The sequence below is a fragment of the Actinia tenebrosa genome, unplaced genomic scaffold, assembly GCF_029948245.1.
Source record: "Actinia tenebrosa isolate PJP-AT-01 unplaced genomic scaffold, QUT_ActTen_1.0 PGA_scaffold5__44_contigs__length_20552954, whole genome shotgun sequence".
Classification (NCBI taxonomy): Eukaryota; Metazoa; Cnidaria; class Anthozoa; order Actiniaria; family Actiniidae; genus Actinia; species Actinia tenebrosa.
This window is the reverse complement of record NW_028292582.1, coordinates 3,634,058-3,661,896: the sequence shown is the minus strand read 5'-3', so window position 1 is coordinate 3,661,896 and position 27,839 is coordinate 3,634,058. Positions and strand designations below refer to the sequence as shown.

The 27,839-nt window shown below is 37.0% G+C and overlaps 3 protein-coding genes across 3 annotated transcripts in view; all 3 read right to left on the bottom strand.

Moving 5' to 3' along the window:
* Positions 1-660: 660 nt before the first annotated feature.
* Positions 661-9,911, bottom strand: LOC116301059 (SH2 domain-containing adapter protein F). Its single transcript, XM_089037818.1, has 5 exons — positions 9,549-9,911; positions 7,097-7,491; positions 6,267-6,725; positions 5,164-5,283; positions 661-4,760 (listed from the first exon to the last, which is right to left on the bottom strand). The coding sequence occupies exons 1-5, from the start codon at positions 9,864-9,866 to the stop codon at positions 4,553-4,555; spliced, it is 1,500 nt and encodes a 499-aa protein (XP_088893944.1). The 5' UTR covers positions 9,867-9,911; the 3' UTR covers positions 661-4,552.
* A 1,294-nt stretch (positions 9,912-11,205) lies between these two features.
* On the bottom strand, positions 11,206-19,042 carry LOC116301067 (dolichol kinase). Its single transcript, XM_031710067.2, has 13 exons — positions 18,881-19,042; positions 18,722-18,785; positions 18,003-18,115; positions 17,558-17,710; positions 16,893-17,056; positions 16,428-16,502; positions 16,030-16,100; positions 15,284-15,437; positions 14,312-14,527; positions 13,611-13,785; positions 13,050-13,148; positions 12,028-12,105; positions 11,206-11,436 (listed from the first exon to the last, which is right to left on the bottom strand). The coding sequence occupies exons 1-13, from the start codon at positions 18,987-18,989 to the stop codon at positions 11,294-11,296; spliced, it is 1,614 nt and encodes a 537-aa protein (XP_031565927.2). The 5' UTR covers positions 18,990-19,042; the 3' UTR covers positions 11,206-11,293.
* A 1,181-nt stretch (positions 19,043-20,223) lies between these two features.
* The window catches only part of LOC116301060 (uncharacterized), a 45,003-nt gene continuing 37,387 nt past the window's right edge, over positions 20,224-27,839 (bottom strand). Inside the window, exons 49-55 of the mRNA XM_089037772.1 lie at positions 26,668-27,719; positions 25,987-26,183; positions 24,191-24,353; positions 22,975-23,041; positions 22,249-22,447; positions 21,451-21,609; positions 20,224-21,096 (exon numbers count right to left, since the gene is read on the bottom strand). Of these exons, the coding sequence (XP_088893898.1) occupies positions 20,974-21,096; positions 21,451-21,609; positions 22,249-22,447; positions 22,975-23,041; positions 24,191-24,353; positions 25,987-26,183; positions 26,668-27,719 (1,960 nt within the window). The 3' untranslated portion in view covers positions 20,224-20,973. The remainder of the gene's footprint in view (positions 21,097-21,450; positions 21,610-22,248; positions 22,448-22,974; positions 23,042-24,190; positions 24,354-25,986; positions 26,184-26,667; positions 27,720-27,839) is intronic.

Below are 27,839 nucleotides of genomic sequence, written 5' to 3'. Positions count from 1 at the left end.
ACTCAATACTCCCTTTTACAGTCCAGTTTAGTGACCACAACATTAATAGTTCCAAGTCGAGGTTGGAGTAACCAAGCATGATAAAAATAAAGTTTTGCTATGAGTGGCAACTCCAACCTCCACTTGGAACTATTATTCATGGTCATTGAACAGAATTGTAAAGAGAGTATTGCAAAATTATTGTTGTCTTCAAAACATTGAACATAGAAGCTGCAAAGACCAAAAGATATTCTGGGAAATGTCACAATTATCCTCTGATGTATTTATCTGAGATATTTGAGAAAATAAGAAACATGTCTCAATGAGCATTCCACAAGTTGTATTACTAGGTACATCTAATTAACATTTCTCATGCACCCTTTCAATCCCAGCTTCGAGGTTCTATGATTTTAGACTTGACAATGATTTTGCAATACTCCATTTTACATTTTGAAGTCTCAGCTAAAACAATTTCAGAAACATTTTACAGTTCCATTTAGTTACCATGATTAATAGTTCCAAGCTGAGGTATGATAAACTATAGATTTGCTTTGTCATTATGTGCAGAAACTCCATCCTCGACTTGGATCTATTAGGCGTGGTCACTGAACAGAACTGTAAAAAGGGAGTATTAAGGGTGTTATTGTTGCTAGCTCATGTACTACAAATAAAAACACTAACTTTACAACATTTTAGTTAGTTACTTTATTTTTGTCTAGCATAATATTACACTTCCCAACCATTCCTCTTCATAATTCAATACTACAAGAAAGTGTGTGGCAACTTGTGCAAGTTACACATATTTTGTAAATACTGAAATAACAAGAACTGAAAAATATTTAGGATTGATAAGTATATCGAGAAAACATTCTTAAAGATCCCGTCCCCCAAACCCTGTATTATAAATTCTCATGTATATTCCATACTTGGACCCCGTTCAACCTCTTTGCTTATACTAAATTTGAGAAAAGGTTGTGACATAATAATATTAGCACTACTCATGTGCAAATCATCACTTCTCTACTCACAGAGTATTCATTGCTAATTCTAGAAAATAATGCAATAAATGGAAATTAACAAAAATATCATTATCAGTGCAGTACCAAAAATAAGAGCAACAAGATATCATTACAAATTTACATTTAGAATGGAAGCTTGTGTGTTCTAAAGACAGACAGACTTTAGAATAGCAATTTGTTGAAATTTGAATAGTTATATAATGCACCTAATTTAATATATTCTTTACTATTGAACTAAAAATAGTCTTAATCTTTCCTCCAGTATGGGACAGATTGTTATTTAAGGGCACAAGCTGGCAAAAGTCAAGGACAACTTTATTTTTAGCCTACTTTCGCTTTTTTCTTCTTGTACAGTATACATCATATTTTCTTTTTTTTGCAATTTTTTTTCTACATTTAAAAACAATTGTACCCCACCTTCCCATTACTACCAGCACTTTCCTCAGAAATAATGATAAGCCTCTTAGAAAGCATGTTCCATTTTTCATGGTTTCAAATAAAAATTACAAATACTGAATGCACACATATACTTTGGGCACTTTGCATCACACATACACATTGAAAAGCCCTATCATTTAAACAAAATCTCTGAATGATATACTGACTATTTGACATTTAAACTTAGACCTGGGGAAGAACTAGTATTTTCTTAAAGGGGGTTCTGCATTTGAAGGTCATCCACCTGCCAAAGACCACAAACAAAAAATGAAGGCTTGCAACCCCCATGACCCTCCACTTGGATTTGCCTCTGAAACAGATATTGAATACCCCTAACAGTAAGAAGCTATACTTATTTGAGGCTATGAATGATCATATTGATTCTTTTATCTTCATTCCATGAGGTTTCGCATGGCATTATCCTTGACTGATAAAAACAAAATTCTGCACCTCCTGTTTACTATTTGATTCAGGGGACCCATCCCATACTCTGAAGGAAACTATGGTTTGCTTGCTTCCCAAGGCTACATCTTATTTAAAATTATCTAAATTTGCAAATTTACAATCTACATTTTCATTTTAACAATAGACCTAGTTTGTCTTGGTGCAATGTTTACCCATTTCAGACCACCTGTCATTCCCTTGAGAACCACATTCATTGTTTGAGTTGTATCCATATTTATGTGTCTTCCCCTGCACAACCATTAAACAAAGAAATGATACTCAAGGGAATGACACAGGCTCTGTAATAGCTGAAACATAACACCATTGATGTCTATTTTATAACCACAAACCAACTACAAGTAAGATTAGATGCATTTTGATACAACTCAACTTAAATTTATCTTTAAGAGGTAAAGGAAAAAAAGAACTCAAATAATTCTCTTGTATTTCATTCTTGTTAACCTAACACTGAGATTAACTTTTATAGTGTATGAATCTTTTATGAACATAATGGATGGTGATAGCAAAAAATATGAGCCACAATAGGGGTTGGTAGGATATAAGCAACTTACAAACAACCTAGTAACCCATATCCCACCAGAAAACAGCCTTTTAGCAACCTCCTGACAGCCTACCCGTATATGGTATACCCATAGTATACTGATGACGTACAGTACCAGCAACCTTCCATCAACCTACTAACAGCCTACCCATACAGTATATGGTATACCCATAGTATACTAATGACGTACAGTACCAGCAACCTTCCATCAACCTACTAACAGCCTACCCATACAGTATATGGTATACCCATAGTATACTAATGATGTACAGTATCAACAACCTTCCATCAACCTACTAACAGCCTACCCATACAGTATATGGTATACCCATAGTATACTAATGACGTACAGTACCAGCAACCTTCCATCAACCTACTAACAGCCTACCCATACAGTATATGGTAAACCCATAGTATACTGATGACGTACAGTACCAACAAGCATTGAGTTTTTGAAATGTGTTTCTAAGAAATAAAGTATTATTATTATTATTATTATTATTATTATTATTATTATTATTAACAAACTTTCAACAACTTAAAAAAAACCTAACAACTTCCCATCACCTACGAACAATGTAAAAAACTACAGTACCTACAGACAACCTAATTGTCAATTGACCTACAACCTTTAAAAAACTACCAACAACCTACCAACACCTATTTTGGGGCCCTTTTGTTTACTATTACCACATAATCACTTTGGTCTTAATTTTTATATGTTAGAGTTTTATGCACCTGTAAGGAAAATGGTATATATTTACACCTGTTTTACACAACTTCTGGGGTTTTAGATCATTATCTGGAGTATGTAAGTATAAAAATAACTAGTATAACTTACTGTTATAATTGCATATCCAGTTATGACTTTGTTTTTAATAAAAGCTACCCTACTTGCAGCAGTATTTTCTGTCCTAGCTCTGTTTTAGCTTAAAGTTAGGGGTCATATAAACACCCTACAGCCTCCAATCTACCTTAGACAGGGGAAGAAAAATTGGCCACCATTGGTAATGTTAAGAAAGCTGCAATTTATCGAAATCATATTTTTGACATTTCAGAGCAGCAGGGCTCAACTGCAGTAGTTTAACTAGTCAAACATTAGTGAATTTTTGACATTGGCTAAGGAATGCAAGCAATATTGACTAGTACAATTTTTGGTAGTAACTTGATTTGTCCCAAGTTATGATTTGTCCCCAGTCGTCTCTCACATATTTTCATCAAAGCATGCTAAGGGACACCACTGGTATATAGAGAAACGATCGGGACGAGTCAAGTCCAAGTCAATTATTATTTCCCTTCCCTATCCAGAATGTCTACAGTATATGACTATTGCCAATCTATTATTTCACTAAGAATAAGCCTAACAAAAAGGAATAATAATCAATAGTTTGAGTCCTGGTAAGTCAGCAGTATGAGCACCCCGTATATGTAGCTCATACTATCAATTAATAACATCAAAAACACCAACAATCACTACTACACACAAACAAACACTAAAAAAATAATTATAATGGACTTAAAATAACAGCTTGTGAAATCCTGACAATATCTGGCCAAAATTGGCACTTGTCAGGCTAAATGCCTCTTGAATCCTGCCTCTTAGGCTGGCCTTCTTGACTGGTCAAGCTGACTGGTCCCATGTTCATTGGTCTAATGTGGCCAGTCATGTTTGGCCATTCAGCCATTTTTTTAAGCCCAGATACACCTAATATTGAAAAAACATAGTCGGGTTCGAGAAGGTCATATCATCGAAGCTAAGACCAAAAAGGAATCATTTCGGGTACTCTGAAATGTGTATTATATTTGCATATAGACATGTAAAAATGCACAGTAGAGCAAAGTCGGTTGACCTAGATTAACAACATGCCAAAGCCATGATGCATAAAATGTGCACAGGAAGGGAAAACTGCAAAACGCATGACATTAGCATAATTGTTTGTCTTCCCATGCTCCCTTTCAGTCTTAGCTTTGATGATATAACCTTTTTTTGAACCCGACAACGTTTTTTCAATTAGGTGTACAAATAACTAAACACATTACATTTGACAATCAAAGTTCATAATTACTATAAGCATACCATTTTCCACAACTCTATATAGATGTTCAGTACCTAACGTTTCTCCAACACAAAATAATCATGTCTTGGAATGATAGGGTTCTTTAGATAAGAGTGTACTGCACCTCGGATATTAAGTTTATTCCTTGAGTAGTAGTCTATGATTTCAGGTACTGCGTCATATGGAAGGCTAAATTGACCAAGAACATATTTACCCTGTGCATTGACGGCAATTTTCAGATGCATAAAGGCATTGTTATTCCTGTAGAAGAACACATGTATGCATGAGTTAATATATTATTCCTTGCGTACAAACAATATATTGAAAAGCTTAACTAGCAAAGGCATAGGTATCACTAGGGTTAGCCTCCCATGCAGACGTCCTTAGCATCATCAAGCAGCTTGCATGACAAACCCTTTAAGAATAACTACTCATCTTGAAGGCTCACACTTGGGAGTTGTCCTGATGGAAAAGCTTTTTAAAATACTGTTTTTTGAAGAAAGAATAGAGTGGGCAAGGGAGGGGAAAAAATGAAATGAGGAGGGGAAAAAAAAGAAAAAGGAAGTAGAAAGAGAGAAGAAGGGAAGGGAGGAATGAAAGAAGGGTGGGAAGAAAGCAAAAGGCATGAAAGTTTGGCTTATTGAAAACAAATAATTTAACTTACTTAAAAGAGAGTGAATAATCTTTGCCACTGCTTTCACTATCCCTGACAAGAAAGGAGCCATTTTCTTCATGCTTTAGTAAACATTCTGCTTCTACTCTGGTGATTGGCCCATGGTACCAACTGAAGTAATTAAAGAAGCATTGAATAAATGGGAAAGTAATTTCATCATATCAGTCATGTTTGCAATATACCTTAAGTTCTTACCAAACAAGTACTTTGTTTTGCAGGATACATTTTCCCGGGAAGGGGGGGGGGGGAACTCCCCTACATTTGCTATACGGGTAGTGCCGCCAAACAAGGTATGATTTTCAGAGATTCTACTCTGGAATGCAGGGTATATGAAATCACGCTCTCTCCCCTCTGGAACAGGGTATCCATTTTCGCAATACCAGAACAGGTTATGATTTTCAGCGATCTTGCTCTGGAACAGGGTATGAATTTCAGCAATTTAACTCTGGAACAGGGTCAGGGTTCAGAGGCCTCAGCGGCATATCCCTACCCTAAACGGGCAAGAGTACCCCCTGGGTATACTTTACAACCATCAATTCACATAAGTGGCTGTTCTGTGAGGTTCACTCCACCACACTAGTTACCACTATGCATTTACATTCATTATTTATGTGTACAACTCAACTTTATATTTATTTTTACGAAGGGAAGAAGACAGGGGAAAACCCAAAGAAATACCCCTGAGGCTTAGGAGACAGGGTCAGATCTAGAAGAGGGGTGCAGAAGGAGTGCACCCTGAACCCCCTTCCCCTCCCCTCCAGGTGAGCTGATATCTACTGCTATATCGGTGTTTGAGTTTGTAAGGAAAGGGTGCAACCCCTCCTAAAACACAAATCCTGGACAGTGCACCCCCCCCCCCCCTATGACCCCCCTTAGATGAGCTGATATCTACTGCATTTTTAGTATTTGCGTTTGTAAGCAAAGGGTGTACCCCTCCTAATGCAAAAATCCTGGATGTTGCACCCCCTCCTAAAATAATCCTGGATCCACCCTTGGGAGAACAACACATCAAACAAACTCAACTCACATGTGACTCAACAGGGAATTCAACCCATGACCCACCCATGATCAATATAGCTATTTCATTACAGTACCTTTGCTTTTCTAATGGTAAAGACAAATCAATTGTAAATGTCAAGTCATCGTCAATACCAACTCTTGAGGGTTTTGGAGGTATAGAGGACCCATCAGACTTTGCCTGTTCTTGAGCCATAGACACTAACTGACTGGTTCTCTTGTTATATTCCCAAGGAGCATCATAATCGTTTTCGGGTCTTGAGTCAACAACAGGTACCTGTGTCGTTGATTGAGTGTTCGTAGGATTTGGATCTGAAACTGGGCCATTGATGTATTGATGCATTTGTTGTTTTGCAGTCCATTCCCATGGTTTGTCATAGTCCTCGCACGGACGTTCATCTGATAAAGGCATTTGTCCTACTTTGGCTTGTGTTTGCTTTATTATTGATGTCTGTGACGGCAAAATCAAACCTTTACTCTCCCATGGTGATGCATAATCATCAGTAGGTCTGTTGTCTTCAAAGTGTGTTTGAGGTCTAAGGATATCAATAATGATTAAATATTAAAATCTTAAAACTTAATGATCATACAGTATGATAAATAAAAGTGCTTGGCCTACTGGGGATGTATACAAAAGTATGTGTACACATATGGGGTTTTAAAGTCAGTAATGGCCAGTCAGTTGCCAGTCAGTTGCCGGTCAAGTTCTACGTAAATCTGGCCAGACATTGTCTGATAACTAGCTGATACCTTTAGCCCTGCAAGTATGCATTACAAAAGTAGATCTTGGGTAAACTTGGCTTCGTCATCCTACCCCTTCCCTCTGTTTTAAGTTTGTTGATTATTTTAATGAGCAGCATATGCATAGTTATAGCTGTAACTGGTTCAACCGCATTATGCAACTTACGTGTACTTTATGTTCTGGTCATGTTCAGCATTACCAGCAGATGGTAGTCTCATTCCTCTAAGAGAAAGCCTTTTTGCCTGCTCGTCCAGTGCCGTAACTTTACCACTGTCGTATGGTTCAGTATAGCTATCATCATCTGAATCAGGCTTTTCCTGGTTGAGATTCTGTGGTCCTTTTGCATCCCAAGGATCGATATACTCATCCTTTACTCCAGTCTTCTTCACTTTTGGCTTTGTTATATGGCCTGGTCTTGAATCCCATGGATCTGAGTAATCATCGATCTTCCCCTTTGCCTGTGCTGGCCTAGTCACATCAACAGGGTCACAATAATCATCTGCCGTCATTTTGGGCTTCCTTTGCTTGGCATCCCAGGGATCACAGTAATCATCTACTGGCTATCAGGTCAAAAGATGAAATATTTCAAGTAAGTTTCTACAATCTGGACTATAATGAAGAAATAGAAAACGTGCTTGCTTGCTGTAAGCAGTTATAAAGCACGGGGTTCGCAGAACACTCGAGAAGTGTTAGGAGAAGCACGACTCATAGCAGAGTGCTTCTGGACACTTCTCGAGTGTTCTGCCAATCCCCAAGTGCTTTATGACTGCACACAGCACAGCAAGCAAGTTTTTTTATTTCTTTTATAAAATACAAATTACTATAACCATTACTTTAGATAGGAATGATGCAACTGAAAGTGCTCAGGTGTGCTGTGTGCTCTCATAAAGCATGTGCTTCTCACCAATCAGAATGCAAGATTTATAACAGTTATTTTATAAAAAACTCATAAAATGTTTAACAATTGTTTTCTAAAAGCAAAGTGATTATCAAGATGAAGTTGAGGTTAATATTATCATGAAACCTGAGGCAAATAACCATTTTAGCACAATTTTAGACTTGAATATCAGAAAACAGGGCTTAAAATAACAACTGTTAATCAGACAATGTGTGGTCGGAATAATTGAAACATGTCGTTTATATACTGTATCTCCCTTACTGCCAGTCATTAATTTTGACCAGTAACATTTAACAAGAAACTCAGGTTTGACCAAGCTACAACTTATTTGGCTGATTGCTATGATAGGGGACTTTTCTTAACCCTGAAAAAAAGACGAAATTCAGGATTTAACTTTTTTTTTGTCAATTACTTCCACTATGACGATTTCATTTCTGCTCACAACCAATGTCCTCTCATAATCACTGGTTGTTCGACCAATTAAATCATAGTGCACAAAACTCTATATTGAAGTCTAAATTTATATTAAATATGCATCTAGATATAACAAAGGCAAATAGTCTAAATTTTCAAATACCTTCACTTGGGAAAGTTTCTCAGTTGCATTAATTCTTGTTAAAAAAAGGATGTTTGCACACTATTTGTGTGGATAATAAATTAAATGTAATAATGTTGATATAATAGGGTTAACGATAACAAAAGGGTGAGTAATTTCTTAATATAATATTATTAATACCAATAATAATATATTTTCGATCCTAATAATTTAAGTGATCTGTATCATTCATTAATTTGTAATAACGTTGAAACATAATAACGCAGATATAATAGGGTTAACGATAACGAAAGGGAGAGTAATTTCTTAATATGATATTATTATAATCAATAACGATATATTTTCGATTCTAATAATTAAAGTGATCTGTATTATTCATTAGCAAGAGCAAGGTTTTGAGGTACCCTTGAATCCTGTAAAGATTGAGATCAACTTTGTCAACATAGTACAAGCAAAGGCAACTGTTTTTGAGAAATAGCCTGCACCAACACAATCCGAAAACAAACAATTAAACAAAAAGGAAAGTAATACTGCACATAAGTAACTTTTTGTGTGCTAATAATATTATATGATAATTATGCACTGGAATGGCACATGTCATAACAAATTTTTACGCCAAAAGAATAAAAAAAGGAAAAACGTTTAACGTATTTCATAATTTTTATACTTTCCTAATTTAAAACATTTGAAATTTTGGATAAGCAAACACTAGGTTATTTGACACAACTGGAAGTAAACATGTGGACCAAGTCGCATTATTGTATTAAAGGTTTCCTGGATTGAAATCAAAACTTAAATAAGCTAATATTTCTTTCATGGTAGATTGTTTTACGAAATAAGCTAAATATAATAAGAGTTAATGATTCATGTTTCACTATGTAATGAGCCCTCGAGTTGTATGACAGATGGGCTTATAGCTTGTGTTTGTCAAATTAAAAAAATAAAACACTTAGAACGGCATTGATTCTTTGATATATTTGCTAGATCCACTACTTGACATCTACAAATAAAATTGCTAAATATTAAGGAAAACCACAAAGCAATCAGTGGACTACTAGTTATATAAGTAGCGTGCGAAAATCAAAACGTCGCCAATAAAGAAGTTCGTGTAATAAATATACATGCATGTGATTTGACTAATAAACCCATGCTAAAGTACTAACCTTTGACTGATTTCCCTCAGCATTCCGTTGCGTTCTTACGGGTCTTGGTTTGATAGGAGGTTTATAGCCTTCTCCCTGATTGCGATACTGTGATCGAAAAGTATTATCTACTGGTTTGGGTGCGATGCTAGGATGGTTAGGTCTTGGGGGCGGATAGTTAGGCATTTTAGAGCTCAAACTTCCAGAACTTTGGGGTATAGCAGAGTGACATATGGATGGATCCATGTAACCCTCCTCTTCAGAATCGTCGTAATCTTTTCGCGGTAGTTCAGGCGGTTTTTTACTACCGAATTTAAACAGCTTCCCTATGCCCGCCATCTTGGACGTGCTCTTTTGCAATGATCACTCTTCCGGAAGTGACGACAAATCAGTGGTTTATCCAAACACACGTGATTTCTGCGAAAGACCGGAAGTAAGTAAAGATTTAAAAAATTTCTAATTGTGGTTTCTCGCTGATTTGGATCTGCTGTCGAAGCTGACGCAAATGTATTGTGACTCAAGAGTCTTCATTGAGCATGTATGGGTCTGTAAACCACATGTTCACGTATTTATAGACTCTATGAAGTAGATAAATTCAGACCAAAGTTGTGGCGCTTAACATAACAGCCAATCGGCACATCAAAGTACGAATTCAGTTGATATTATCATTTTAAAGCTCTTTGTATTTTTATGTGCTATAGAAAAAACTGTAATTTTAAGGCGCCATGGGTTTGGCTTCCATCGTTCAAAAAATCCCAATCTCAGACAATCGTAAATTTAATGACCGGAAACCATCAAAATACGTGAAAACGTGCCGCGATGAAGATGAAAAGCGATCTAATTATTTTCGTTAATATTAACGGAAATCATCAAATCTCGTATTTAAATTAAACAGTAGATGGCGCCACTGTCTTGCAGTTTCCGGATCTTCATGGAGTCTGGGACAAAAATATTTATCGATTCCGGGATCCATAATGACCGTACGTCATGAAGTCACGAGAGGTCAAAAAACTGTTTCATCTTGTGGTATAGTAGTTGAACAATGCCGGAAACTGGAAAAGTAAACGTAACTGCGACCATTCCGTTGGTTCGATATATCTTCATATTATCGTCTTTTATGATCCATGATGTTACGAACCCGATTTTCTAAGAAAAAAATTGTACGTCTAGCAACAAAAATATATTTAAAGGGACTCTGAGGTCCCTGACAGATCATAGGTTAAAGAATGTACATCAAACCTTGTCGGGTTTGAAAATCTAAATAAAAATTCCATCAAATGTGATTTTGGGGGTGAAATCGTCCGCCAAACTTGGGAAATGTCTTAACGGATTCCCGCACTACTAGTTTTCTTATCAGATCTAACATGTTTAGACATCTACCAACAGTCAACTGAAACCATGCACGTTAAGTTATTGGAATACAACAAAACGTAATACAAGGACTGTACGCCGATGTCTCCCCTTTTACAAAAGGCGGCGGAACGAATTTAAAACTGTGCGCGAAAGTTTCTATCTGACTCGGATACCTCTCCTTTAGTAGCAACAATTTCGATCAGCCTACAAAGCAGAAATGAAGTCAAAATTTTCAGAAATCGAATTTGACCTGATTTGGACGTCTTACAAATAAGAAAAAGAAATATCGCAAAACAGCAAGCAAATTAGAAGGCATTATCATATATAATATTAAATAACATATTTATTTCTACGATATATTATGTTGAAAAATCTAAATAATTATTTAGGACCATCATTCATCATCTCTCATATCACTGACGGCAAGCTAGAAGAAAAAGAGAAAACAGGAATGGTGGTAGGACAAGGTTATCTACTTGCGTTGTCCATGCCTCGAGCAATGAAGCCGCCACCGTGGCTAGAATGACTGGTATCCAGTGAAATATCTGAACCACACCTGTTTGAAAACAAAGCAGAATTACCAGCTGATCTAGACTGCGAGCTAAGTCCCTCTATTTCCCTTGGTCACTGTCCGTCTGTCTGTCCGTGTCGATTGGTCGAGGAAGATTGGTTACGAGTCAAAAGTCCCTGGGGGAGGGGGCAGTGACCAAGAGAAATAGAGGGACTTAGCTCGCAGTCTACAGCTGATCTGAACGTAGAAATGGCGTCCCTGCAAAACTGAGGTGTCGTGAAGTCATGATCATTCTTCATCATAATATTACTCCCATCATCACCCTCTTTGTCGTCCACCAAAACCTACTTTGTTGTGACGGCAAATTGTACTATTTTCAGGGAGTGATTGGAAAGCGCTGTAAATATTTTTTGCCAATTAGCTATTGAGATGTTGAGTAAAGAATCATGGGGTCTAGTTGACATATTTCCAAAATGGCGTCTATTTTGTCCCCTAAAACATTCCCACAATGCAATGCAATGCCAACTCGGCCCAATTTGTTCCTCAGAATGGCTAATATACCGCTAAGTTTTTTCTAAGTTATAAACCTTTTTGGGGAGGGGAGGGGAGGGGAAGGGAGGGGAGGGGAGGACGTACTAGTTTGTGCTAAAAAGAAGATGCAGATGATTTGAGCGATAACACCAGCTGCTGTGCCTTCAAGGGTTTTGGAGGTTCCTAAAAATGCATTAAATAGGATAATTTAGTACAAACAATCATTCTTACAATATACAATTGTTGGACGAGGTTGAGCATTATATCGTAAATTATCAAGACCGAGGCCGTGTTAGGCTAAGGCGGACTTAACGGCTGAGGTCTTGATAATTTACGATATCATTCGAAAACCGAATTCAATAATTGTTTTATTATACATTTGTAATCTAAGAATAAATATTTCATTCTGTTTTCAAAGAAATGGCAAACGTATTTCAATCTCCATTTCGACCTTTAATGAATTTTGACATGATAAAAGCAATATGTGCAGGAAAACCTACCGATATCGTATTTATCATGTGTCGTGTTCACACGATATCAGGGATTGGCTGTAGGCTCTCGGCCAATGAGAAGAGAGATAATGAGTAAAAAGGAAAATAATGCCATTCAAGTTTTTGGTCGGACCACGACTTGGGACTAGTCATTTCTAATAGTGTGTAATAGTAGGGGATTAAAATTTCACTCAAACGGAGGGGGAAAAATTATCCCAATACTACAGGAGCCAATAAAAGGCAAGAAAAATGTTGAAAATACGGCGTCCCCAATTGAGAGCTCCAATAATCAGAATGAAATTATATCCGTATAAATGTTTTCAGTTATATACAAACTGTTTTGTGCGTGTGTTTTGTTTGTTTGTTTTGTTTTTTGTTTTTCGTTGTTTTTCGTTGTTTTTTGTTGTTGTTTTGTTTTGTTTTTTCGTGTTTTTTGTTTTGTTTTGTTTCGTGTTTGTTTTGTTTTGTTTTGTTTTGCTTTGTTTTGTTTTGTTTTGTTTTGTTGTTTGTCTTGGTTTTGTTTTGTTCTTTTTTTTTTTTTTTTTTTTTGTGTGCAAAAGATGAAAGAGGGTAATAAACATCCCCCTCACGACCCTTGGATCCCTCCCTGAACAAAAATATTTTTTAATCACTTGCCTGGCCATTTGTGACGGCCAAGACTTTTCCCTACCACAGACGCAATAGTGTCACCAACTCCTAACGATAGAACACCTGCATGTACAGCCAATAGACATCCTGAGAAAACAAATAGGAGATCAATAAATGGTCAGTACAAGAAAAATCGCATTCTTTGCATGAAGAAATTAGCTATGATTGCGTCAATGTCTTATTAAAGGTTTGAATTACATACTTTTTCATCACAATGGCCAAGTATATTTTCGTACAGCTATTCCCTACTAGCAAGTATTCATATTATTTTTTTTTTTACAAAAAAAAAAAAAAAAAACCATTCGCAACAAAATTTACTCGCCAACGCTTGTTAGTAAGACTGCGCATGGACTGTGCGCACAGGCTTATCCCTACTAATAGCAATGAATTCGTTATTTCTTTTCGAGACAAAATTAGCTTACCAACACTTGCTAGTAAAATTGCGCATTAGATATTTTTTTTGTTTTGGAAAAGTGGAAACGAAATAAAGGAAATGAAAAGAAAAGAATGGAAGAGGAAATGAAAGAAACGAACTGAGAACATACTAACCATTCTTATTGATATTTGACAAATCTTCCGGGTACAGCCATAGCGGTGCAGCACAGCCAACCAGTAGATAGATATGAGATAGTATGACAGGACCAGTATCTTTTTCATTGAAAAACACTTGTAAACCATGATGTAATGTTTCACCCATCGGTGCAACTCTTGAGATACGTATATACTGAAAATGGCACCAAACAAAAAGTTGTAACAAGAGGATATTTGCTACTTGAAATATGGTGTTAATACCGAAGAAGACAGTTTCTACAAGAGTCAGATTTGATGGATTTTGACAAGAAACCTTAGTGTTGTCATTATATTTTGCAATGCTCAATTCTCCGAAAAATGTCAGTTGTCAATACTGCGGAATTCACAAATTCGCTGAGTGACCACAAAACAATAGCTACAAGTTGGAGTTTGAGTTGATAAAATACAGTAAAGGTATGAGCACATTATTACTATCATTACAATTACTTGCTTACAAGTTGAGCGTTTTGATCTAACTACATAAACTAAGGCAGAGCTAGGTTGACCATATTTCCTAGATTCAAATTTAAATTTTGACTGTAATTCCCCCTTAAACCTACGGCAAAAAAAAGAAGAAAAAAAAAAGTCAACCTCAACTTGGAGCCAATCGAGTTGTTGGTAAGAGATTTTGGGAAAAGTCTTTTACATTCTGATGGATGCTACAAGTAAACTCCTCTCACCTCTAAGAATATGAAGACAGCCACAGCAGCTGATGCAGCAAGATGAATGAGATTAGGTTCATATACAAAACCAGGAAGAAATACAGCCATAGCAGAAAGATGAAAGATCTTGCGAATGACAGTTCTGGACCAAGATATGTTGCTGGTATAGTTTTTCCAGACAACGACAGTGATGGAGAACAACACCGTACATGACCAATAGATTATTAAATTAGACTGGAAAAAGAGAAAAATCAGCAGGATATAGACCTTGTTCATGTTTTCAATCAGTACAGTCTGGCATTTATGAAGAAGACTGGGAAATGCTTAGGTAAACGTGCCCTCCACAGTGCTTCTCTGCATGGGGTTGAGTAACAAAGGGTAGGGTAGCCAATGGGTAGGCTACTGGCCAAGGAGTTGGGTAGCCAAATTTTGGGGTGACTTGGGGTGGGGTGGCTAATGGGTGGGGTGGCTTATGGACAGGGTGGCTTATGGACAGGGTGGCAAATTGGTGGGGTGGCTAATGGGTGGGGTGGCTAATGGACAGGGTGGTAAATGGGTGGGGTGGCCAATGGGTGGGGTGGCAAGGGTGGGGTGGCAAAGGAGTTGGCTACTAGCTAAGGGGTAGGGTACCCAAGGGCTAGCATGGCCAAGGTGTGGGGTGACGGTTAAGATGGTCAAGGGGCCACTACACAGGCTGGGGCAAATGATGAGTGACAGTTTCAGTTTTGGCAGCACTGTTTGTCAATGTGTTTTCAGCTTATATTTCTTTTTTATTCAGACCAAAGTGCAATCAAGAATGCATAAAAGGGTTTGACATGAGATGCAAACTTTGTGTGCAATGTTGCTGGTAAATTGTTTTAAAGGATGTCACACCTAGGAACAAGTCACTTTAACTGGACCATCTGTGGAATATAACAAAAACTATAAAACTTTTTATTATATGACTTTATAAAATAACTGCTCTAAATTTATTATCAATTAATATCTTACCCTGATTGAGTTATAGGTAATGTGGTGTATCATCCAGGTCAGTGGATTCACCCCACCAAGCATGAGCAGTGACCATGGGAGTAAAAATGATATGAAGAACAGAAAAATAACAATATAGAATGATATAGTACCAATCCACATCTCTAGGGTGTTTCTAAAGAAAGCAAGATTTTGAAACCAAGTCAGTATTTGATAGATGTCGGGTCATTAGGAACGGTGTCACAGTTTACTATTTATTTAACTTCTTGTCATTTTATCAATCATCCCTCACACTTTGTACATGATGGGTAACTTCAAACATATCTGATGTGAGTGAGATGGGCAGTTCTGGCAGCATAAGAAAAAAAACTTGTCATTGCTAATAACCTTGAAAGTACATGAGTGGTGCAGCTCAACAGGGTAGAACTGAAAGCATGCAAAGGTGCCTTTGGCAGCCTCTATACAGTCCATGTATGACCCCAGAGCACAACGTTAACCAGTTTGAATTAGTTAGTCAAGAGTTGATTTGAGAGATAATTGTAGCTTTTAAGTTTTCAAGTAATATGTGAAACAATAGTGGGGTCTTTCCTAAAATCATTGCTCCAATGTTTACGTTTGATAATAATAACAATGGGAGGTTCTTATATGGCACATTTTACATTGGTCTCAACGCAGTCTTTAAATCTGTGATCAGTGGAGGACTTTATGGGCTGCATATTAAAATGTTTTAATGTTTGTGATCATACCTCCTTGAATATTTGACATACCTGACAATACTAATATAATAAAACACAGGAAGTAAGAACAGTCCAGTAATGAGTGAACCAACCACAAGAATCTGAAATGGTTTATAACAAACATATATCACATGTGTAACTATGATGGATTGCATATCAAAATAACACAGTCAGTCAGTTGGTCGTCTATCAGGTGGACAGTCAGTTAGTCAATCCATCTGCCTGTCAATTTCTGTATCAAGGGCAAACTTGAAATCAAAAGACATTCTTAAAATTGTCCATCTGCACTGCAGTACATATTATTCTTTTTTTTAATTACACCCTTCCTTTATGTCTCTACACTCATGCCAAACTAATCCACCATTAAATAATATTGCTTGATCAATATTGATTTTGGTGCTGAAACAGTATACAAAATAGAAACAAACCTGTAGCCAGTAGGTGTATATGCTTCTTGATATACTTTCAACTGGAGCAGGTACAGTTGGTATTACATAATGCAGCTAGAAAAAGAATCAGTAGCTGTAGAAATTGCAGATCTATTTAATTTGGCTTGTCACATATTTTCTCCTATTTCATAGATAAGCACAGTCATATGTCCCAACTTCAATAACATTGATTACAATTACTTAATGAATACAGTTAATTGTATATTTATATTATGTTTACTTCTATTTTATTTGTAAATATTTTACCATTCAACCTACCTACATTAGTTTTACTAATTGCAGGTTGATTGATCAATGCAAATTTTATACCACTTTTTGTACTAAAATTTGAATTTTTTCTCTTGAGAAATTAATGTGCAAATATTGCCCAGAGGCCTGAATGATTTTTAGGAAATAGAAAGATGAAAAGCATTATTTTTTAATATTTACTACATATGTGTTTACCCTGTTTCCAAGACACATCCAGGAATCCACAGCAAGAAAGAGACATGCCTGGACAAGCACCATTGCTTCACCCAAAGTAAAACTCTTTGGAAACAACCATATGACAAAGAAAAGTAGGACAATATAGGTGATGATTAGGCCCAAGAGGCTGGCTATACTGCTACCTAGAAATTAGCAAAATATTACCCTTTACATTCACATAACAAATACAATTTGAAAAGGAGTTGTTTTTTTGTTGTTTTTTTTTTTGGCAAAACACATGTAATATAAAACATGATTTAAAAGAATATCACTCTTTCTATAATTGCTACACACTTTGATGATTGGTAGTCTATTGACCATTAACCTGGAATGACATTGTCTCGATCAACCCATATAAAGACAGGTAATAATAGTTCCAAGTACAGTATTGTTGAAAGACAAATTGGGCCCCTGCAGTAGCTTAGGGTAATACTGTCGCGTACGGTAGAAAAATTATTTTAAAAAGTAAATAAACAATGATAACCACTTAGAATACATGTACCCCTAAAAAGTTTTTGTAAAGTTGTGGATATGATGAGAAACTCTAAGGATGAAAGGCATACAGTATATGCGTGTTTATTGGTGGGACCTTATCAAATATACTTAATGCGTTAATTCATATAAGAGCAACTTTATATACCTACCCAATTGGTTATTAACAGTTGCAGCCATAGAAATAGTGACAATAATCATCAGCATCCATGAGAGTAGCCTTCTTGACTTGTTTAACAGGAGACATATAGAGACTACAGACATGCTCATTAACTGTGATACCAAGAGGTAGTACTCAAGTGATGCTGCAGATTAAATTGAAATTTATACCATTATATATAATATATATATATATTACATGACCCATGTTGTACATACCATGTTGGCAATCACGAAACTGTCACTTTAATTGTACAAGCATGAAATAACATCCACAATATTATTGGCAATTGAGTGATGTTCCACACAGCCAGTACCCTTCATATCCATAATTTGTAACATAATGCAAGCTGGGTCATCTCCTCTCTCTCTCTCTGACACAAAAGAAGACCGCCTGATTATTTACCCACTTTAATTTGTTAATAATATCATGTTTACCTGATAAATGTTGTTTACTTTCAGTTGCTCTAGATTTAAGTAAAGTTATTTGACTTGTTAAAACCATTGGCACTAGAAGTGAACCAAGCTCAATACCAGATTTCGCACCAGGCCTGTATTGAAAAACAATATTATTCTTTTACACCATATCCTATATTACTTACGGATGTCAGCGAACTGCCGATCCATTCCTTTCTTCATGTGTCCGCATCCTTTGATATTTTTCTTTCCCACAAATTATCAAAAGGATGCCGACCCTTGGAGAAAGGAATGTAGATTAAAAGTGTGATGTTTATGTGTGGAGTCTTAATAGTTTGCAGGCATAATCATGGCAAATGTTTTGTCTCAGCTCAGCAGTTCGCTGACAATATGACGTCATAGATTTGCATCCACTGCCAAATTGCACTGAAAGCTCGGTACCTCCCACAATTTTACTTATTTACAAAACATGTCATTATTCACACAAAAACTGTAGTCAATCACCCAAGTTCCACATCATCCACACCAGTAAATATTAATTTTTCTGTGGTTTATCTTGATGTGAGGTTATTTCTGAGCGTGGGTTACCTGTAATGTAGTATGCTCGGTCTATGTTATGAGGTTTTAAGTGTTGGTGTTGCCGAATTATGTTCCAACCAGTTTAAGAATTTTTAGCAGTTGTTAGCACTTCTATATCGTGTGTGCTGGATATATAGATTATAAATATATAATCACAATACCTGAACTCCAAGCTCGCAAGTTCATCTGTGTATTTTAGGTACCTTGATGATTCCAAAAACAACACTATAATTTAAATAAAAGAAATAATTATTGAGTTTTATCATCCCGGTGAGTGCAGACATAACGTTTCCGAATGTCATCAACATATAAACACTTACGAATGATGTGGAAAAAAACATATCCTATTCGCTGTCTCAGCTCATAATGGCTGAAAAACACAAGCAGGCTGCTAGATATAACTAAGAAGGACTCTTTTGTAATGCTCATCGTTAAAAAAATAGAATGAGATCCTAATTCAACCAACTTCGTCCGCCATTTTGTAAATTGATAGTACCACAGGTAGCCCGAGCTTCGTATTTTTATCCTTGAACTAGGGTGTAATAGCTTAGTTCACATCATTTCTTTTGCTAAACAAAAAATAATAACATTTATGAATACAAATATATATATATATATATATAAACCCATTGCTTTTGTTTATTTTCGTGCTGTTTTTGAAGTGAAATTGAAAATTTTATACCAATGTTAATTGGGTGGTCACTAAGCAATTTTCCACAGGGATCCCTCACAAAATTGAAAGCCTTGTGACGGTGACCTTCCATTGTATTATTATTTCGTGTTTACCTAGTATTTTACTCAATAAGCATCCCCGTTTTAGAGTGAAATGACGTCTTTTGGGAGCGCTTTACTTATAACGAAAATCAGCAAAGATAAGCTTTTGGCGTAGCCGTTCTCTTTAGTACGTAAAAATAGGACATTTCACGTCTTACTTTCAGCATAAGACGGCAATGATGCACAGTATTTCGTACATTCCAACGAGTATCTATTGAATAGCGCAATTAGTGCTATTGTATGTTTGCCGTCGTAGTTGCCGTTCTGCAGCTTAAGGTCCCTAGTAGAACCCAGGAACCCAGGAACGCAGGGACGTAGGGACGCAGGGACGCAGGGACGCAGGGACCGAGAGCTTTTTAAAAGAGTGAGGAAGGGGGCTGAAGGGGAAATGAAGGAGCCTATTTATTTTGTCGAGCATGCGCAGTAAGAAATAAAGGCTCTGGGTACGCAATCTCGTACCCAGAGCCTGCGTTTCTTCTGGCCTGCGGCGAAGAACGAGGGCTCTGGCATAATCCATTTTTTGAGACCAGGATTTCTTGGACTTCCGGTATAAGAGCGCTTCAAAAAGGCTTGCCCAAAATAAAATATGTTCCCGATTTCTAATTCTCATTTTGAACGGAAGTAAACACAGAACTCTGTTTGAAAGCATGATTTTCGATGATTAATTTTTAATATCTGGAAAACTGCGCATGCGTCACAAAATAGATTATGCCAAACCTCGTTCTTCGCCGCAGGCAAGACAAACTTGCTTCAAGTGCATGCAGAATTGGATATATACGCGCCCATATAAGCATTATCCATTACTCCTATAACGCAGGCGTTCATTTCGTACAGTTCCGCTTCAATTTACGCGCGCAAGCACAAAATGAGGTGAAAATTTCAAAATTCCTTTCAACAAATGTCACAATGAATTTTAATATTTTTCATCACAAATTTACAACAACAAAAAATCCAAAGTGAATTTGGAAATTCCTAATGTCCGGAAAGTTTTTATGTTTAAAAAAGACGTATCAAGTAAAGTTTGAAAGCGATTTTTGATTTCAGCGCGCGAGCGTGCACAAAATTACCTGCGCATGCGTGCCTACATTTCTTGTTCATAGATATCCAGCCAATCAGAGCGCGAGTTATTTCTTGGCTATGTTATAAATATTTTTTACTTCAGGAAAAATAGCTTATTACTTTTATTTTCTTAGCAACGTCTTTAGCGAGCAGGACTGCGCAGTGATGTGTGTGATCTTAACAAACTCGTCGTTCATGATCGATATAAACAAACATTACGAAGATGTTATCAAAATTCTCTTGTTATGGTTTTATCCACTTATTTTTTCTTATATTCCTTTGGCTGTATTTCAGTTTTAGCTTTAAAGATTATTACAAGTTTTATAAATAGCGCGTAAAGTTTTAAAATAGGTTGATCATTTGGCATTTTAATTTACAAACTGAATCTCATGCTTAAATCTTATTACCGGCCTTCACCTAGGGGCAAACACTGTCCCATCCGCAATCGATATCATGCAAAGTTCCACACAAAACCGGAAATGACGTTGATTGCGTGGCCCAAAGGAGACTGACGTCATCGTGAGTTCTCAGTAATGTGCGAAAAGGAGATTCATGACCTTGTGACGATGGACAAATAAAATCAAACACAGGAATCCCACTCATTGCTGGTAATCCAAATTTGCTCAAGCCGAGTACGGATTTCTTTAGCTCTTCGTTTCCAAATAAACGACTCTTGAAAACACATATCAATAACGACGCTGATCTAGGTATAGATTAAAAAAACTTTTGTTAAATTGTGGTTACGTATTCGTGTATGCCTTTAATTATTGTGACTAATTTTTATAATTGTTTATTATTGATATATGTTTTACATTAGAGTTTGAATTTATAAGTCATTTGACGTATTTATGTTGGTATAGGGTAAAATTAAAATATGTTCTGTTTTTTTTTTACATGCAGAGGTAATTATTTAGTTATGTATTGCATTTATGGTAAAAAGTATTTATTTATCTGCCCTGCCCTGCCCTGCCCTGCCCTGCCCTGTAATTATATGATTATTTGTTGCATTTATGGTAAAAAGTATTTATTTATCTGCCCTGCCCTGCATAATACTAACCTGTTGAAAGTCTTCTGTATATCCACAAGAGTCAAGCATTTGCTTCATAAGGGTGCCAACTTGTACTATGTCTAATTTATAGGCTTCATCGGCTTTAGTGCCGGACTTCACAATACTAGCCTTGTCGAATCCTCCAACTAACGCTTTAATCGGAGGAATCTGATTAAAACAAACCAATATTATTTTCTTGAGGCAAAATGAAGCGGAAAACCCCAGTTATTCGCTTTACAGTACATAAGAAGGAGATTCAGGACCATGCAACTACTTGCCATTCCAAGGTTGAGGGGGGAAAACTGGGTCGAGTCGGCATTGCAATGCCTTGTGGGACGGATTTAGAGGACGAGATAGACGGCATCTTGGGAATAGTGCAGTTTTCGTATGACTGTGAAAAGCTCAGTGCCGTGCCGTGACCGTGATGTTTTCTAGAACTTTAATTGGCTGATTTTTTTCTCGCGCAATGTGATTGGTCTGAAAGTGCCGTGACTTTGGCGTGACCGTGTCCGCGTCGTGTTAATGCCGTGTTCCTGGTATTTGATTGGATGGAGAGTGAATTCTCGAGCAATGTGATTGGTATGGCGTATCCCTAGCCGTGTCAAGAACGTGTTCGTGCCGTGAGCTTTTCACAGTCATGCAAAAACTGTTCTATATCCCGTAAAATAGAGCCACAATGTATTTCATTGCCAACTCGACCCAGTTTATTCCTCGACCTCGGAATGGCTTGTAGCTGTCTTCTTTAAAAAGGTTTTCGTCTATAACAAGGGGTCCTCTTATAATAAAGATATAGCCATACTTGCTTACCCGTCTAAACTTGCCAATGACTATATTGTGAGAATTGATGTCGCCATGACAGACTTCATTTTGGTGAAGGTATTCAACAGCCTTTAGTACATCCAAGCTTAGAATAAAGAGACTTTCTATGTTGGCATTGAAACCTGTCTCCCCCAAAAACCTGCCAAGCGATTTACTGCTTGCAGCAGCAAAATCGAAGCAGATCACTCTTCATATGAAACAAAAGATTTTTAAAAATCATTTAGTAATACATACTGCATGCACCTGAATTCTCTTTAAAAAATTAAGGCTAGTTAATTATTAGCGGCAATGCGGCCCTCAAAATCCCCTGGGATAGGGTTTAATTGGGATTTTGAAAGTGTAGCACCATGACATTCAGAGCACTCAGGAGACTGCAAAATGTTCGAAATAATGAACAAGAGAATATGAACTAAGAGAAGGAAAAACAAATGATTTAAAAATAGCATCAAATTGTGCACATGATGGTTACAAGGCTATATAGGGGGAATTCCTTCTCTTAGTTCATTTTCTCTTGTAATGAATTAAAAAGTAAGGCCAAAATGTTTCAAATGTTGAAATACCAAGTAAGGTAACGTACAGCTTATTACACAAGGGAGGGGAATTGGTTTGTCGGGTGGGGAAAATTCGTCCATATATACTGAATTGTATAATTTACATATACATTCCTGGGGTTATGTAAAATAAAAACAACGTCTGCTTTTTTCATAAACTTACCTACAGTTTTGAGACAATGACATCCCAGGAATACTAACGTTGTTGCTATCAATTTCTAGCGAGTCGACTATTAGTAAAAGAAAGGAAAAATTCATAAAGTCTATCTTTTTAGTTCTTACTTGGTTTTGTTTAACAGATCAAAAACAGTTCGAGAAGCTGGAAACCACTCCGCTACGCGTCGTGGTTTCCTACGCTCCTCTCATGTTCTCCCAACATCCCGTGTGTTTTGATCAGAGTATCAAACACGGAAAACTGTTTTTGATTTGTTTTATAAAATAACAAACACGCCAAAACACGAAAAACATATCGTATTATTCTAATGTATTTGTAAAGGATGACGCGAGCGTGTTTTGATACCCTCATCAAACATGGTTTTCGACCAATCGTAGCGCGCGTACTTTTCCAATTATTTTATAATTATCTTTACATAATGAGAGAAGGATGTCTGCATAGAATTTATTTTCACGAACAACAGTTTCAACAAGTCGAGAATGGACTCTATAATTTAGAGAAAATGCATACAAACAACATACATCAAACCCTGCAATCAACCTAATTTTTAGGGTCTTTCAATTTCAAAAGAGCTCGATAAAGGTGTATTGCTATGGAGCTCTTTAACTTGGGCATAATCTCTTCACAATTCACAGCACCTGTACGTTATTCTCTTGGGATAATATTTTTTGTTTGGGTTTTTTAAGGCTCGATTACACGGTGCAAGTTTCTCGGCAGCTTTTCTCGCAACGGCGTTGCGACACAACTTGTTTGAAGCATTGCAGTGTGTAACTTACAGCGCAATATGAAAAATAATATTGCGAGCCAACTTGCAGCAATGTTGCAAAAAGTAGAATTCGTCTCCGTTGCACCGTGTAAACACTCTTGCAACTTGTGTCGCAATACTGGTGCGAGACAAATTGCAGAGAAAATCGCTCCCGTGTAATAGTCCCCTCCACAGTTCCCTGCGCCATCTTGAAAGGTAGCCGTGCCTTTGAATCGAAGCGAGACGAACGGTGACCTTGCAATGATAGAGACCTTTTTTAACACCTTGAACAATTATTCAGATGTCTCTGTCTCTGGGAGTGACACGTGGTCTGAAATGGGAAGACATTCCGCTGAAGATGAAAAGGTCTTTATGGGGTACGTTTTATTTGCCTGGAGCTGCAAAACTCGAATAATCTGTTTATAGTACATGTATGGAAGTCTTGAATACCAAACTGACCTTTTGAGTGCCATCTGTAGTTCATAAGATTATCGTGATCTCTCCCTATATTTATACGATTCAAGACATTAATCTCTTTCATCCATTCGTTATGTTTTCCAGGAGCAAATATCTTCAAAAGACCCATAGACTGGGAAGTTTCATTCCAACACGTGACATAAACCTACCAACAGCAAAAAAAAAAAAAAAAAAAAAAACATTCAGTATAAAGCTGCGCTAAAGATCTTTATAAAATAACTGTTATAAACCTCGCGTTCTGATTGGTTGGGAGCACGTGCTTTATGAGAGCACACAGCACGCGCGCACTTTCAATTTCGTCATTCTTGTAATTTGTATTTTTTAAAAGAAATTAAAAAACTTGCTTGCCGTAATGTGTGGAGTGAAAACGCATTTGGGGATTGGCAGGACACTCTAGAAGTGTCGAGAAGCACTCCGCTACATGTCGTGCTTCTCCTAACACTTCTCTCGTGTTCTGCCAACCCCTGCGTGCTTTATAACTGCACACAGCACGTGCGCGCGTTTTCTATTTCTTCCATTCTTGGGGTGCATAACATGAAAGTCATAGCCGCCATCTCGTTTGATGACAAAGCATTCCTCATTAGCTTCTCTTTGTTAGATCAATTAACTAAGATGGCAGGCTATTTCATTGTTTATTATATTTCGAGTAATGTTAGTCATATGGTTGCACTCCAAGAAAACTCCATTTTACAGATTCGTTCAGTGACCACAAATAGTAGTTCCAAGTCGAGGCTGGAGTTGCTGCACATAGCAAAACTTTTTTTTTATCATGCGCCGCAACTCCAACCTCGGCTTGGAACTATTATTCGTGGTCACTGAACGAATCTGTAAAATGGAGGATTGGATAATAAAAAATACGAGCTCCATTGTACTGGAGAAATAGAAAACGCGGAAAGCTATGAAGAAAACGGACGTCGATTGCCAGACCACGAAAAAAGTGTTAGGAGAATCACGATGTAGCGAAGTGCATTTCAACATTTCTCGATCAAATTCCTAGCTCACCTCATGCAACCGCTGGATAAACAAAATGACCTCTAATAGGGAAAACGTAAGTAAAATTTCCTTTCCTCTCCGTCAGTTCAAATATTTCGAAGGGGTTTACAATATATCTTAATTTTTAATGTGCCATTTTATAAAATAACCTAGACCTAGCTCATGCTCTGATTGGTCGAAATCCCGCATTGTGTCGTGGTTTCCTACGTTAGCTTTTCTCGTGGTTTCTGAGCATTCCGCGTGTTAGATCAAAGTATACAGAACAGAAAAGTGTTTTATTTTCCTTAAATTTAATGAAATAATAATTAGCAAACATTCGCCGAAGGCGAAGTGAATATCGGAGAACATTTACCGAGACGCGAGTCTTCGAGAGGCGAGGTAAATATTCTCCATATTCACTGAGCCGGACGCGAATAATTGTTTTAGCATATACCAACTTGTGTACAGAGTAACTTATTTTTATATACAATAATTCAATAAAAACAAACAAACAGAAACTTGCAGTTTGCGTGACAAATTCACGCAAAACTTTTAGCAAAACTTTTAGGCCATACTTCTTTGCCTTTTTAGCATTGAAAGGAATGGCATTTACTTTCATTTTTTCAATTTCCTGAAAACGATTGCCGGCAGATGCCATTTTGTTGCCGACTCAATATTCCGAGATTCAGAGGCGAATATCGTACAATATTCACCCCCAATTAACCAATGAGCGCGCGCGTTCTTAGGAAGTACACAAGTTGGTATATGCGAAAGTGATTTATAAAAATGATACTTTGCTGGCTTACCTTTCCTTTTGGTTTGATTGAAGTGAAAATGTCGCATACCTCGACAAGTTTTATTTTTCTCTTTTTAACTAGAGGTTCAATTTTCTTATTCAAGATCGAATGAACCTTTGGTCGTTGCGCTGCTTGTATTCTCTTCTCAAGTAGATGAACTTTGTTCGATGAAGATCTATCTTGTTGGTGATTGTGATTATCACGTACTAGGGAAGCAAAAGGGAAAAAGTACGATGAGATTTTGTTTACACACATTGCTCCCATCCACTATTGATCCTCTGAGTGAAACAAGTCAGTTAGGAGTTTGGCTGATTGTCAAGAGTCGTGGGGACTGAAAATGTCTTTAGGATTTATAGAAAAGTGACAAAACTTGCATAGAAAATGAAAAATGAAAGAATCGAAGAAAGTGGGGTTTTTTTCCCGGTCAATTTCTAACATTTTAAATAAATTTTCAATACTGAGGACACAGGAAGATGAACAGCTCTAAAAAAATATGTATTGCTTTAAGATTAGGATAACTGTTACAAGTAACTTCCGACACATTCTAAACTATTTTATCTAATATCAATGCTTCTGATGCTGTTGCTGTTGTTGTTGTTGTTGTTGCTGGTTGCTGGTTGCTGGTTGCTGTTGCTGTTGGCGTCAGGGCAGGATAGGGAAGAAGGCCATAATGATATAAAATATAAATACCTGTAGAAAGAATCACCATTGAGTGGTTAGCATAACTAGCCGTAGACATCGTTTTCCCATAATCTATTAACTTCTTCTTGACATTGGCATTAGAAAACGTGTACAAAATCGGATTGATAGACGAGTTGACAGGCAAAACAAATACCGCAATCCACACGTAAGCAAGTCCTTGAGGGTCATGGAAGTCACCCGTAAGAGAAAAGATTCCTATGAGAATAACAGGCATCCAGCAACAGAAATCTGTCAGAACAATAAACAACAACTTTCTCGCCATCGCAGCCTCTTTTTTAGCATTCGTAGACCTTGCTGCATTGGATGCCTTTTTGACTGTCCAGAACATCAATATATAAGCAACAAATATAAACATAAAAGAAATGAAGTTCAATGCTATAAAAAAGCTTACAGAGTATTCCCATCCCGCGGGACGGGACGATGATAGTTGCAAAGGAAGGCACACAGATGAACGGCCATAAAATCCCATGTCTCTTTTAGTGTCGTAAAAATACGTCATACCAAACAAAGGTAGAAGTGAAATGAGTAGTCCAAATGACCAGATTATTAAGCACATTACTATTGCCTTTTTGTACGACAGTTTTCCGAATCTCATTGCAAAAACGATGGAAACAAAACGGTCGGCGGTAATCAAGGTAAGCATTAAGACAGACACCTCACTTGAGAGCATTGACAATGCTCCAGTTAATTGACAGAGAATTCCATTCCTCCATTCATAATCTTTCTTGAAGTACTCTCCTTGCCACTGAGCATCCTTGATGGCTATTATCAATAAATACACGCCCATTAGGAAGTCAGATATCGCCAGATTCGTCAGTAAATAAGAATGAACTTTGTTCTCTTCCCGGAACAAAACTCTCCATATTATAACACCGATGTTTCCAAGGAAAGCAAACATTCCAAGGACCCATACACAAATCTGTAGCCCTTTGTTTTTCATTAAATCATCACAGCTGGAGAACTCGTCCACAGGAGAGTCACAATCCACACCTGGAATAGCCTTTACAGCATAGCAGCAAAGTGTGAAGTGGTCCAGCTTACTGAAAAAAATAGGTAAATAGATAAATCTCAATCTGGGAGGTAAAACGAGATAGATCCCTTGTCTTGAGGATTATGATCTTTTTGATTTTAAGAGGAAATGTACCAGGAACTCGCGTATT

Coding starts and splice junctions, on each gene's coding strand:
- LOC116301059 (XM_089037818.1), bottom strand. CDS start 9,866: ATGGCGGGCATAGGGAAGCTGTTTAAATTCGGTAGTAAAAAACCGCCT. Junction 7,492..9,548: donor CTGAGGGAAATCAGTCAAAG/GTTAGTACTTTA, acceptor TTGACCTGATAG/CCAGTAGATGATTACTGTGA. Junction 6,726..7,096: donor GACCAGAACATAAAGTACAC/GTAAGTTGCATA, acceptor TGATATCCTTAG/ACCTCAAACACACTTTGAAG.
- LOC116301067 (XM_031710067.2), bottom strand. CDS start 18,989: ATGAGCATTACAAAAGAGTCCTTCTTAGTTATATCTAGCAGCCTGCTT. Junction 15,438..16,029: donor TATTATATTAGTATTGTCAG/GTATGTCAAATA, acceptor TGCTTTCTTTAG/AAACACCCTAGAGATGTGGA. Junction 13,786..14,311: donor CTGTCTTCATATTCTTAGAG/GTGAGAGGAGTT, acceptor TGCCATTTTCAG/TATATACGTATCTCAAGAGT.